Genomic DNA, 13242 nt, shown 5'->3' with positions numbered 1-13242 from the left:
AATAATGATAATGATATGATAATGATAATGATAATGATAATGATAATGATAATGATAATGATAATGATAATGATAATAATAATGATAATAACAGTAGGTTTGATCCCTCAATCTACCAGATTTGTTTGGTGACTGCACTAACAATTTGTTAAGTGTACTAACATTCAATGGGAAATTGTTATGCGTAGTTTCCAAGCAGTTTCTAACATATCTGGTACTTTGATGAAAAAACCTAATAGTATATTTTGTAATAAGAGATGAAATGACGATTTCTTCTTCATGAGTGAACGAATTGACCACGAGCCTCATTGGCGGCAATTGGAACAACGAAAAAAAGTATTTCATCTCGAGCTGGAAATTAAAATTATTTCTAATCATATATAATTTCATGTTCAATTTAATTCAAAATGAACTATTTGTAATACAGCAAATTATTAACTACTTCTTTCGTTGTTCCACATAGCAACATGTTGACATTTGTCGAGAAAAATGTTATCCCTTTTTTCTTTATTAAATATTATTTATGATTTTTACAATTTAATAATAAACAATATTTTTTTCATTAATTTTCAACAGGTTTTCTCCTTGTATACAAGGTGTAAATAAATAAGTGCGAAAAAATTCATGTATCATATTCAAATTTCATATAAAAAAATCTCATTCGAACTTCGCCTGTGAAGATACGACCGCTTAAAGAGGGTGCCAAAATGAAGTTTTTATTTTTTTCTGAAATACCAAAAAAGTGACGTTTTCTGCTATCTATGAGGCACTCTATAACAATTTGTTGATTTTCCCCTGCAGTTGTGAGGGGTAGAAAAATCCACTCCTAAGACTTGTTTCATACATAACTTTTTATTACTATACTTTATACTAGATAAATTACAGTTCGATAAAATTTCTACCCTATGTCAATCATGCCATGTAATTGAGTTTAAATAAATTATTTGCTCAGAAATCGTAAATTTTACAAAAATCTGAAATTAATTTTTAAATGGTAAGGTAGTAATAAGAAAAAAGTTACGTATGAAACAAGTCTTAGGGGGTATCTTTTTTCACCCTTTACAACCATTGGGGAAAATCAACAAATTGTTTACCAAATGCCTTCTCGATAGCATCAGAAAACGTCTACTTAATTTTATTTCTGTCACTCTTTTGGTATTTCAGAAAAAAATTAAAAACTACTTTCTTGGCACACTCTTTAAGCACTTGTTTATTTACACCCTGTATATTTAAAGAACAATTTTTTAATTAATTTGTGACGCAAATTCCGCCATTAAAGATTGACCAATAATTTTAGTTATATCTTGTCTGATGAAACAGGGGCGTAGTAAATAACTACACAATAATAAATCGAAAACGTTATTCTTTAGAGTATTTTTACTGATTTTTCAGTTAAAATATGTACTTAGGTATTAATATCTATTTTTTTATATACGTAGGTACAAGCATTATTTTTGGTTTTTAAATATTAAACCAATGTAGTTTATCAAATATGAGTTTTCCCCAAAATTCTTTTTTAAAGGATGCATTACATTATTTTTACAAGTAGCAAAAGATCAGAACAAACTCCGTCAATCCAATTTCAAATGTTATAAAAACTGAATGGAAGAATTTTCAAAGAAATTTGTATTATTTGTCTCCTCAAAGAAAGTTAAAATAATAAATTGCGTTAATTTGAACTCTCCATTTGCTGGTTGAATGGAACGCAACCTGATTGGTCTAAATGCAGCGATCTTTTCGTTGCAACGATGACGTCAGAACCGGTTAATGACGTCGCCGTTCATCGCAACGGCGTCCCGACGCCACGCTCTGGTCGATATTCACTGTACACACTGACCCATATTATCCTTTCACTTAACATTTGCAGATCATACTAAAACATCATGCTCAGCCATATCATACAATGCAGTTGCGGTTATCGCTGCTGATTATATACCAAATTCTAGTAATGTGCAATTATGAGCGATTGAAAACAGTATCGGATGCTTCATTATTCGAACACAAAAATGTAAAAAACGCGAGACCACCTCGGTTCTATATTGTTTAAGGTCATTACGGGAGAGTGGATGTTGGAAAATGTGGTTATTTTTAACTTATTGATTACACGTTGAACACTTGCTTTTCTGTAAAGCAAGGTAGAAGCCAGTTGCACTTTCAGTTACATATTCATTGATTGTGGGGACAATAGGTTACTGTATTACTGTTGCTTTCTAGAAAGAGCCGTTCAATAAACCCGACACGGAATGGGGGACTGATTTAACAGATGTAAGGAAAAATGAATAAAAATCCATGTACACGATGTTACTGTTTTGTGTGAAGGTTGTGAATTTGGATACAAAATTTATCCACCACACAATATCACGAAAGAAGCATAAACATTTGTCTTTATTAAGTTTTCAAAGATTTTATTGTTAATAATTATGCAGTCTCTGTTATCAAACCTATAGTAGTATTAAAAGCATAACTAAATTTTCTCAATGAAAAATATGACATGTAGAAATTATTAAATAGTGTTGCAAATTTCTTAGAAATTGTCTCCAATTTTTTTATGACATTACCACAGCATCACTTTAGATAAAGGCCAACACGGAAAGTAGCGATAAATTATTTATAATTCTCCATTTTAATGATTGCTTTTAGAGTGGCCTCCTTTAAAAACGAAATAAATATCTGAATACTATCAAATATTAAATCATATACAGGGTAATTAAAATGCTTGGTCAAACTCTAATGGTGGAAGACTACGATACAAATTAATAAAAAAAGCTCCTATAAACATATCTTCCAAGACGCTTTGTTTTCAATATACGGAGTGTTAATAAAATATGTGGTTTCATTCAAGTTGCAAAAAGACTATCAAATAATAATTAATTATGTTCATAAGTATCATAGTTATGGTGAGTTCTATTAACATCAGTAATAATACAATTTTGCAAAGCTTTATTACTTTCATTATAATAGTGAATTAAATTTGGACTAGCTCGAAAGGAAAAACGCGAAGGAAATTTTCCATTACCACGTTCCTGCATCTTTTTTCGTTTTTATAAAAATGGTTGTGGCGTAAAATATTTAAACAAAATTAAAAATAATATAATTGAGTAATTTTTTTTGTATAAATTAATAATATAGGACTACATATCGAAAGGTTCAAAGGGGTTATTTTCTGATAAGATTATGACGTTAGAATTTTGAGATAATCAAATATAAAAGTGCAAATAAGCCATATTGACATGTTTTTGATATTATCGTACAGTATTTCTCGTCTTCTTTCTGTTCTGGATCGGAAACGACGTTTATTCGCGAAGATATTACCAATTAAAGTTTAGTTGGTTTCAGTTTGTAATCAGTTACCTTCAGTTAACTGTTGCATTCATTCTAAGCTTCTCTCAATCATATTAATTAAAAGTCTATATACTTCTCATGATTGGGGGTGAGTTCTTTAACCCCCACGGTTCGGAGTGGTTGATTATCGCGGGTAGCTAGGATTTTCGTTTATTTTAAAATAAATGCACCAGTTAAAAAATATTGCATGTATTTTAGCATCAACTGGACGTAATTGATTAGATACTGGAATCGGCTTGATATGGGTGATATTTTAGAAAAAAAGGATTTATTGAAACAAACCGAAAAGAAAATTAAAGGCTAACATACGTACTTTAAGCTAATGTATACGGCATTGAGTGAAAAAAGTGTAGGTGTGATCTCGAAAACATGTCAAATTTACATTTTGCATTTTTAGGTCTGAGTATCTAAAAATCCTGACCCGAGGGAGCATTTTTATGACCAGATTCGGATTCAGGGCGAAAAATTACGTGAGGAAACACTATCGAATTGAAAAGAGTCGAAGTTGTATAATTAGCTTAATACTTTTGGAAAGGAGTTTTTCGAGATAACTCAAAAGGGGCAAGGGCTAGAAAAAAAAGTTTCTTATAAAAGTTGTAAAGCATACAATTCCACCTAAAAATAGCATCTTGACTTTTTCTTGTACTATTAAAATTAACAGAGTTAGGGAGGCTAGAAATTAAGGGAAGATTTCAGAAATTTAAAAAAATCATAACAAGCAGAAAAACGAATGAATTTTGTAATTTTTTTTTTCAATCTACTCTAAAAAATGTAAAGAGACACGTATTTTTTTTTATCGGCGGAAAAACATATTTACGAGGTGAAATACACCCTCAAGGTTCGCCCCCCAAAACGGTTTTTTCAAAATTTCTGCGGTTCTAATCAATACTTTGAAATGAAACAAAATGGAAATTACTTATGATATAAAACAAATAGTGATTCCGTGTTTGGGGGTTGCGACCCTTATTTTTTATTTCAGAAAAACTATATTTTTTATTTAAAAAAAAAATCATATTTAGGTTTTCGTTAAAATCTCTGTTTAGGGGGGTGAACAACAAATTTAATTGTTATAACTTTCTTATTAAAAATTAAAAAATATATCTATTTCTTTGAAAAGAAAGGTTACATTTTTTAGAGTAGATCGAAAAAAATTACAAAATTCATTCATTTTTCTGCTTACGATTTTTCTAAATTCAAGGGGCCATTTTTATGTAGAATTGTGTGCTTTACAACTTTTTTTATAGCCCTTACCCGTTTTGAGTTATCTTGAAAAACCCCTTTGTTTTATCTTTTTTCACCCTTGGCTGGGGGTTGAACAAAAAATTACTGTCACTTATTGTTATTACATTCCTCAAACTAACTCATATCAAAAATTCAGGCAAGTTGGCCAAAATTTTGATTTAAAGGCTTATTTAATTAGACTATCAAGTTTGGTATAGGGGAAGTTCCCTTATAGTACCTGTATATAATACGAAGAAATATTAATCAGTGGTGTCGGAATTAGAAGTGATCAGAATCACATTAATGCGATTCTCTTTTACAGGTTTGGATGGGTAATCTTAAAATTTGTATTGCCTCTTGAGATTTTTTCGCAGAATGGACTATTTAAAAGCAAAAAAGTTAAAAAACGTGGCAAAGTTAAACAGCAGCGAAGATATCAATTATTATGATCTAATTTATCAATAAATAGAGGAACATAATTATAGAAATGTTGCATATACAGTTTGGTGTCTTTTTTTTAATAAATGCAAATTTGTGCAAAACTTTAAATTATTCTGATTTTGACCTATGCTTTGCTGTTAAAAACACTCCTAGTTTCTCATATATTTGAATCTGTAATGGTGAATGGTATGTCATACGAAAAAAATTAAAGATGCAATGGTTAAATACATTTACGTGCGGATCAATTCGTAGTTTCATTGCTTTTTAAAATGAAAATCTCTTTTTCAGGACATCATGGAAGAAACCACGGTAACTTCTGCAAGCGAGTTCGACCTAGCGAACATCCGCGAGGAAGAATTCGAACTGCACACCACCTACATCGTTCCAGACCTTCCCGTTGAGCCTGGAACGCCAAACAGAGCAGAAGCTACCTTGCCCAGGAACTTGGTGTTGAAGTCTTCCCAAGCTCTCTCAGACGTATGTACCTGCAATGTATTTATCATTGTTTTTACACACTCACTACTAAGTACCTTTATACATATTTATCGTCTTCGTTTTGCAGGCTCAAGGTGTTTGGAGTACAGGATATATCCCACGAGGGACTAGATTTGGGCCTCTCGTGGGGGAAATATATGCCAAAGATGCTGTACCAAGTTCTGCGAACAGGAAATATTTTTGGAGGGTATATTATTTTTTAATATTTGTCACCTAAATCATAAATTACTTTCGATTCACCTATGCTTTGTAGAAGCTTCATTGAAATATTACTACTAAAATCTTCTGAAACTAAGAAATTACGAAAATTGGTTTAATATTTTCAAATAAATTAGGAAATTGACTGAACATTTAGTTTCTACTTGACAAAATGATAATCTTAATGTTTATAATTTTCTTCTACTGTCTATGTTATCAAACATAAACTATATGTTTAAAATATGTATTATGTTGATTAGGTTTTTATCAAATAAATATCTTTTCGTTCCTTTAATATCTCTATATTTTCAATGAAGCACATGATATTTTGCATCTACTATTCCCTTTTACCTAAACAATTCAATGGTGTTATGTATTAGATTCTAATAATGCATGAAAATTATTAATACATTAATAATCTATAAGAGAAACGCTGCTTTTACACTTATTTTTTCTTAAATAACGTGGTTTTTCTTACAAATCTATTTTTTTCACTGGTGCAGGTACAACTTAGGGAAGGATTTTATAGAAATAGCTGCCTGGATAATAAGGTGATTATTTTTAAGTGGCATTATTTGCATTGTTCAGAATTAAAAAGGTTCTGAATTCAGATATATGAATTGGATATTTTAAAACAAGATAACTTAAAAATTATATTATAAAATTTTCAAAATTACACTTTTAATATTAACATTTCATTTTGACTTGATACACTTAAGAATGCTCAAACGGGAATCTCAAAAAGAGTAAAAGTTACAAAGTTGGTCATTTTGTAGGTAGGTACTTTGAAATATTTCACTTCATTCGAACAAAAAAAAATATTTCGTGTGGTTGACACTGGTAAGATATTACAAGAGTTATATAATTAAGGGCAAAACCCTTTGCTTACTTTTGTTACTAAATGAAACAGCTATAACTGTTAAATAGAATCGAGAAGTCTGATTTTTAAGTTGCTAGAAGCTACATAGATTTATTTAAACTGAAAAAAAGGTTTAAAAAAATTCCATATAGTTTGTGTTCTGTGAAAATTCAAGAGAACCTATCGCTAGGCAGTGTTTTAGGCAATTTAACTAACTTTGTATCTCATATCATTTCCGAGATTTATAGTGATTAAATTAATAATGTTGAACTGACCCTTTTTAACATCAGTACTCTATTTTCCTACAACATATCAATTTCGCCATTATTTTTAATCCTAGATATATAAGGATAATGAACTCTACTACTACATTGACGGATTTGATACTTCCAAAGCTAACTGGATGAGATACGTCAATCCGGCATACTCCAGCGAGTCGCAGAATCTAATAGCCTGTCAGTATAAAATGAATATTTATTTTTACACTATCAAGCCCATTCTTCCGAATCAAGAACTACTCGTTTGGTACTGCAGGGAATTTGCGGAAAGGCTCAACTATCCCTTAACTGGAGAGCAAATGCTTCAAAGGATAAGTAAGTAAAATATCTCCAAAATTACATTGCATACATTTGGAAATTACGAATTATTAATGTGGAAATTTACGTTACTTACTAGATCAAAATAATCATATTTCATATTTTACATCTCAAAGGTAATAAGAGAAAAAAATGTGCTAATACTCCTTGGTAATTTTCTTTCAGGACAGCAAGTGCAGCAGACTTCAGAAGTAATTACTGTGAGCACGACTGAACCTCAATCGAAAGAAGCTCCCTATGAACACCAGATGACTCCCACAGAGGGAAGTGTAAGATCAGACGAAGGATACCACAGCAATGGCTATCATGACGACGTTTTTACTCCTCCTGAAGACTCGAGCGATTCAGACAGCGAAAACAATTACGTGTTGGACTTTAGTAAGAAGCCAAATTCGAAAGAAACCGCTGTAATAAAACCAGTGTCACCTGAAACCCAGAAAAATGAGTACAGAAAAGTTAAAATTAAGATATCAAAGGCGTATCATTACAAAACAATGAAAAGTGACAGCGATCACGAGGCTGAAAAGGAAGTTGCTCTTATAGAAACTGCAGTACCTGAAGTAACCACACTAACCCCTAGAATTATCACTCCTCCTGCGACGGTGATTGTGATGGATTCCCCACCTCATGAAGTTCCTAATAACAAACCTTTCTACGAACCTGAAGTTAAGGCTACAAATGTGATTTCCCGATACACTCCTCCTTCCTCAAGTATACTAGAAAATATTTTATTACGGAATAGAATTGACACAAACAATAACGACAACAACCAAAGGCAGCCAAATGCCACTCCCCCTCCTAGCTCGCCTACAGAGATGGCGTACTCGTACAAAAAGAGTCACAGGTATGGAACGGTTCCATGTAGTCCTGATTCCAGCTCTAACGTTCAAGCGCAAAACATGTTGCCCCCTAGCCCGGTTACCTTGAAGAATCATCCTTCAAGTCCAGTACATTCTGCTAATCTCTACGTACCTCATACAACGGAGAACTATCAGGGTAATATTCAAACAACAAACTACTACAATATTTATCCGTCTCCAAATGGTATAGTACATAGTACTATATCATCCTCTCCAACGCATACATATTCTCCCCCAATAAACACAAATTTCACTAACAACCATCACAGCAATGGTACAAATTTGATCGTGCCAACCAGTCACATAATCAACTCAAACCTTACACATCATCTTTTGACGCCATTGCCACCTTTACAAGTGTCAAACGGCAGGGCTTCTCCTAACTGCAAAAGCCCTGACATGAAATACGATATGAATATTGGTTCAAGTAATCCAACGAGCCCTAATGGTGGTCCATCTAGGGGTTATCGAAGCTTGCCGTATCCATTGAAGAAGAAGGATGGCAAGATGCACTACGAATGCAATGTTTGTTGCAAAACGTTTGGACAACTATCTAATTTGAAGGTACATCTTAGAACACATAGTGGCGAACGTCCATTCAAGTGCAATGTTTGTACCAAATCCTTTACCCAATTGGCCCACTTACAAAAACATCATTTGGTGCACACTGGAGAGAGACCGCACGAATGTGGTATTTGCAAGAAAAGATTTTCTTCGACCTCCAATCTCAAGACGCATCTACGACTACACAGCGGACAAAAGCCTTATGCCTGCGACTTTTGTCCCGCTAAATTTACTCAATTTGTTCATCTCAAACTTCACAAGAGACTGCATACTAACGAGAGACCGTACATTTGCCAGGAATGTGGAAAGAATTACATCAGCGCTTCTGGATTGAGGACTCACTGGAAGACAACAAGTTGTCGACCCAATAACATCGATGAGGATCTTAATGGCGAAGGTTCTCCCAACTGCTACTATGAGTACGCAGGTTCAGATGGAAGTCTAGGTAAGTAAATGATATATGCAATATGTGGATGCATCGGTGACTTAAGAGAAATTGCTTTTTTTTTGTTTAATTAACTCCATAATATTATGAAGTTGATAGTTATGACATAACACAAATTTAATGAATGTGCTATTAGAAGATTTGAAAGCTTTCGAAAGTTATTTCTTGAGTTACTTTTGAACATTATCTTTTGGTCGATTTTTTGACAACATTTTGCTGAAAATTTTGTTACAAGCTCGAACGAAAATAGAGAGGTTTTCGAAACGTTAAATGTTATATAATGTTATGGTGTTTATTGTGTACTCGAGTAGAATGATTCTCATTGTCAGTGTGAGATATTTCTGGTTAGACGAAATAAATTTATAACCATCATCATCGTCATCATCATCATCATTATCATCATAGTTATCATCACATTATTGTTACTTTTGTCACATATTGTACTGACTCTTTATTTTAGCCAGGATAATGTTATGTCACAAGTATTTTTTATTTATTTGAAGCTTTATAGCAATGTGTAGAATTTAAATGTAAAACGAGGGCTTTGATTAATGAAATGAAGTTGTAGATTGTATAATTTCAAACACCATGTCGCGCATAAGCATTAATTTTGGTCATTTCGTGAACTGACAAAAGTTTTCTCTAACAGATTATTATTAACAGATTAGCTCATGAAACGCATTTCATTTCAATTAGTTTTTTAAAAGACTACTCGTAACACACTAAACAGTCTAAGAAAAACTAAACTAAAAAAAATATAGCAAAAACGGCGAGGATTAAATGTAAACTGTCATATAAATGTTGTAAAACGTAGAATAACTGCGGTAATAAGGAATTTACTCTCTCTAGGGTCAGTGGAAATGAAAGATAATCATGAAGATCCAAAGGACACTTTCGACGTTCATAGTCAGCCGCCACAGATCAGTCACCCCGTGTTACACCCAGGTTTGTCGAGGCCGCTTCCGTCTTTGATTCAAAATGGTACCCATCAAAGGTCCCAGAATTCTCTCCATCCTGGGAAGGAAACAAGGCCGAGCGTGATTGAGTCCTCTCAGCCCCACATAATTGAATGTACCTAAATGTATTCCTGCTCAGTAGTAGTGTTAGCTTTGTTAAGTTTTTAATATTTATTTATTATTAGGATACTTGTATGCTGTGTTCCAAAAAAAGTGAGAAGTATTGATTTATGTTTGCTGCAGACTCAAACATTGAAGAAACGAGGATTGTCTTAGAGAACGTGGAGGTTTTGCGTCAAGATGATTTTTGTTTCTTAACTTTCGATTTTGTGGAAACATTAAACTTTTGCATTTTGGAGCGTAGTATAGTACTGACAAATTGTTTGACTAAATATTTTTTCTAAAGATACTCATTACTATTGTTGAGATAATTTATTTAGTATTTATTGTTAGTTGTTTAATTAAAGTATATTATGGAATTACCCGAATTTTGAATTTAGACTGATTATGAAAAAGCAATACTATAATCATGACTTGCACTAAAATTACGTAACCAAATAGTTGTTTATGTTCGTATTTGAATGTTTTAGGGATAGATCCATTTGATGTTTAGAGGTCTTTGGAAGTTGTTTCGATGTCTCATTGTGTATGTTAGTACGTAATTCTTTACTGGCACTCTCAAACAAATGTCAACACTAAAAAATCATTGCCATATGAGTGTTAATTCATTTCTGATTACTTTGAATAATTGTAATCACTACATCATTTGTTAAAATAACAACAATTATATTGATTCTGACGATGTTTTTGAAAATAGGTTTCCAGACCCAAATTTTAATGAAATTTATTTTCATTTTCCTGTTTCTCTTTTATAAATTGTCCCTGCTTTCTTAAAGTATCCAATTGTAGGTTATTTCATATTTTCATAGGAATATTACTATTATAGTTGCGAAGTAAAAACACCTACAAATGAACCGGTATTATGTAATTACAAATTTATCAAAATATTCATAAATGAATGTTGAGAAACCGGAAAAATAATGTTTTCAATAAACAACTACCAACGACTACGTCATTAACAAAGAGACTTTTTATTAAATGTGTTCTAAAGTTACAAAATCACTGTGTGTGTATTGGTTCATCAAATTTTCATTACGTCTTAAAATATAAACTGGTTGTTTGTTTTAATGCGTAGACGACATCCATAATTTACTTACATTAGAATGTACCCAAATAAATATAAACCAAATAAGATCATCATCCACTTCGCATATTGCTACTATTTATACATGTAAATCAGTGTATGTAATTATAAAAACTAAATGGTGCTTGTGACAATTATTTAAGTGTGTGAAATTCTGAAGCTTAAAGCAGTGGAAATTTGTTTTTTCTGCTTGCACTAAAGAAAATCAGTATTAATAAGTTGGTTCAAATCATAAATATTGTATATCATTGATCATATTTTTTGTAAAAACATATTTTTGTATATTTAGTGATTGTAAATAATTATTTTCTTTTAGGTACCTACTCGAAAATCATGTAAATTTGTATAAATTGTGTAAATTCGTTAATTTATAGCGAAAACTTGCCCTTTGTATATAAGAAATTATTTATTCAGAGTATATTTTTTCCCAGTCATAATAGCAATGATTCATTTTTACACCGAACCAGGTATCTATGAAATATTTTGTTACACTATGTTATTCACAATGACACACAATAGTATAATACAGTTATTATTAAATGTAGTATGTACTGTGTACAATAATTTTGTTTCCTTCTGTTAATTAATCTTACTTTGTAAGTTATCTACTTTCTCCAAAAATCTACCTTTGTCTTTTTCAAAATTTACGAAAATATCAATGAACGTTAGTTTATCTCGAGCAGTTTTGCATTTTTTGTTTACGAAGTAAGGTGGGTACCTCATTTTCCGTTACAAAGGTATGGTTTTATAATATTTGTTTCATCCCATAACTTAGGTCGTACATATTAGTGTTAGAAATTTCTCTCTTATTTTGTTTTCAGTATTTTTTTTATTGTTTCATTTCAAATTTACAGATTTCAAAGTACATATTTTGGTATATCTCATGCATGTAAAAATGTTCATATGACTATTAAAATTTAAAAAATGATTAGTGTCTCATTCACTATGATTTTAAGGAACTCACTATTTTGTTTTGAACGGGAGATAAAGAAAGTATTTTCTTACTTATGATGATAATTTGATAAAATTTACTAAGACAATTTTCCGACTGAAACAAATTGAAAGAATTGGAAAAATAGGAGAGATGGCTATAATGAAGGCGTCTAATAGTCACCGCATATTTCGCCCTTCCACAAATAAGATCCACCTCTTATTTGTGGAAGGGCGAAATGGGCGGTGACTATTAGACGCCTTCATTATAGCCATCTTTCTCTATCGCACGGATTTCTATGACTTACTTTATCGCTCTCACGTAATGTCCGATGAACCATGGGGACTTTCCGACCCTGTATATTCAAATCTGATAGAAAATTTACCTCAGAACTTACTTTTTAAACTACTCTTTTCCATTTTAGACGCATGAAACTATAAATACCGGATATTTCTACACGCTGAATTTCTATGGATATCTGGTGTATATGTTATGGACCAAGTGATGAATCGGGCATTACACATAATGCCCGGTCATTATGTAAAATGCCCAATATGAGTGTGCAATTTGATAATAATTATTCAAATAATTAAATTGACCGGGCATTATACATATTGTCCATCACCTTTTGGGCGGAGTAATACAAACATATTTAATTACTATTTTTTTATTATTATTGTCATTTAACTTAAAATAAACTAAATGTTAGACAATTTAAATAATCAGACTCATTATTTGGATTAATTAGCAAGGACTTCTACATTAAGAATCCACTAGTTTCTGCATTTAAAACTTAAGGAAAGTCATATTAAAAATATAGGTAACACAAAATATATAAAATTTGAAACAAACATTTCACAACATATCTTTGTTTTATAGAAGTTTTGACATATTATAAAACATAAAATAAACGAAAGTTTAAGCAATCAGACTCATTTTTTGGCATAATTAGCATATAATAGTTTTCAGCACTTTAAACTTAATAAAAGTCATATGAAAATTTGGTTTTTTTTTCAAATTGCCCAATTGTCACGTAGCAATATAATAATGACCGTGCAATGTGATATATAATTAAGTTTAGATAGTAATTAATCACTTAGCCCGATAGAGCTAGACATTATTCATAATGC

The 13242-nt window shown here is 31.6% G+C and overlaps 1 protein-coding gene across 4 annotated transcripts in view; it reads left to right on the top strand.

Moving 5' to 3' along the window:
• LOC108904961 (PR domain zinc finger protein 1) overlaps nt 1-12083 on the top strand; it is a 19929-nt gene extending 7846 nt beyond the window's left edge. For 3 of the 4 annotated variants that reach the window (XM_018707696.1, XM_018707692.1, XM_018707694.1), the window contains exons 3-8: nt 5293-5481; nt 5567-5686; nt 6201-6248; nt 6897-7149; nt 7318-9021; nt 9871-12083. In XM_018707696.1, coding sequence (XP_018563212.1) covers nt 5293-5481; nt 5567-5686; nt 6201-6248; nt 6897-7149; nt 7318-9021; nt 9871-10100 — 2544 coding nt within the window. In that variant the 3' untranslated portion in view covers nt 10101-12083. The remainder of the gene's footprint in view (nt 1-5292; nt 5482-5566; nt 5687-6200; nt 6249-6896; nt 7150-7317; nt 9022-9870) is intronic. The other variant, XM_018707693.1, reaches the window with a different exon arrangement.
• Nucleotides 12084-13242: the final 1159 nt, after the last annotated feature.

This window comes from Anoplophora glabripennis, unplaced genomic scaffold (assembly GCF_000390285.2).
Source record: "Anoplophora glabripennis isolate ALB-LARVAE unplaced genomic scaffold, Agla_2.0 scaffold98, whole genome shotgun sequence".
NCBI classification, from domain to species: domain Eukaryota; kingdom Metazoa; phylum Arthropoda; class Insecta; order Coleoptera; family Cerambycidae; genus Anoplophora; species Anoplophora glabripennis.
Note: the sequence above shows the minus strand (reverse complement) of the source record. Positions and strands in the feature narration are given on the sequence as shown.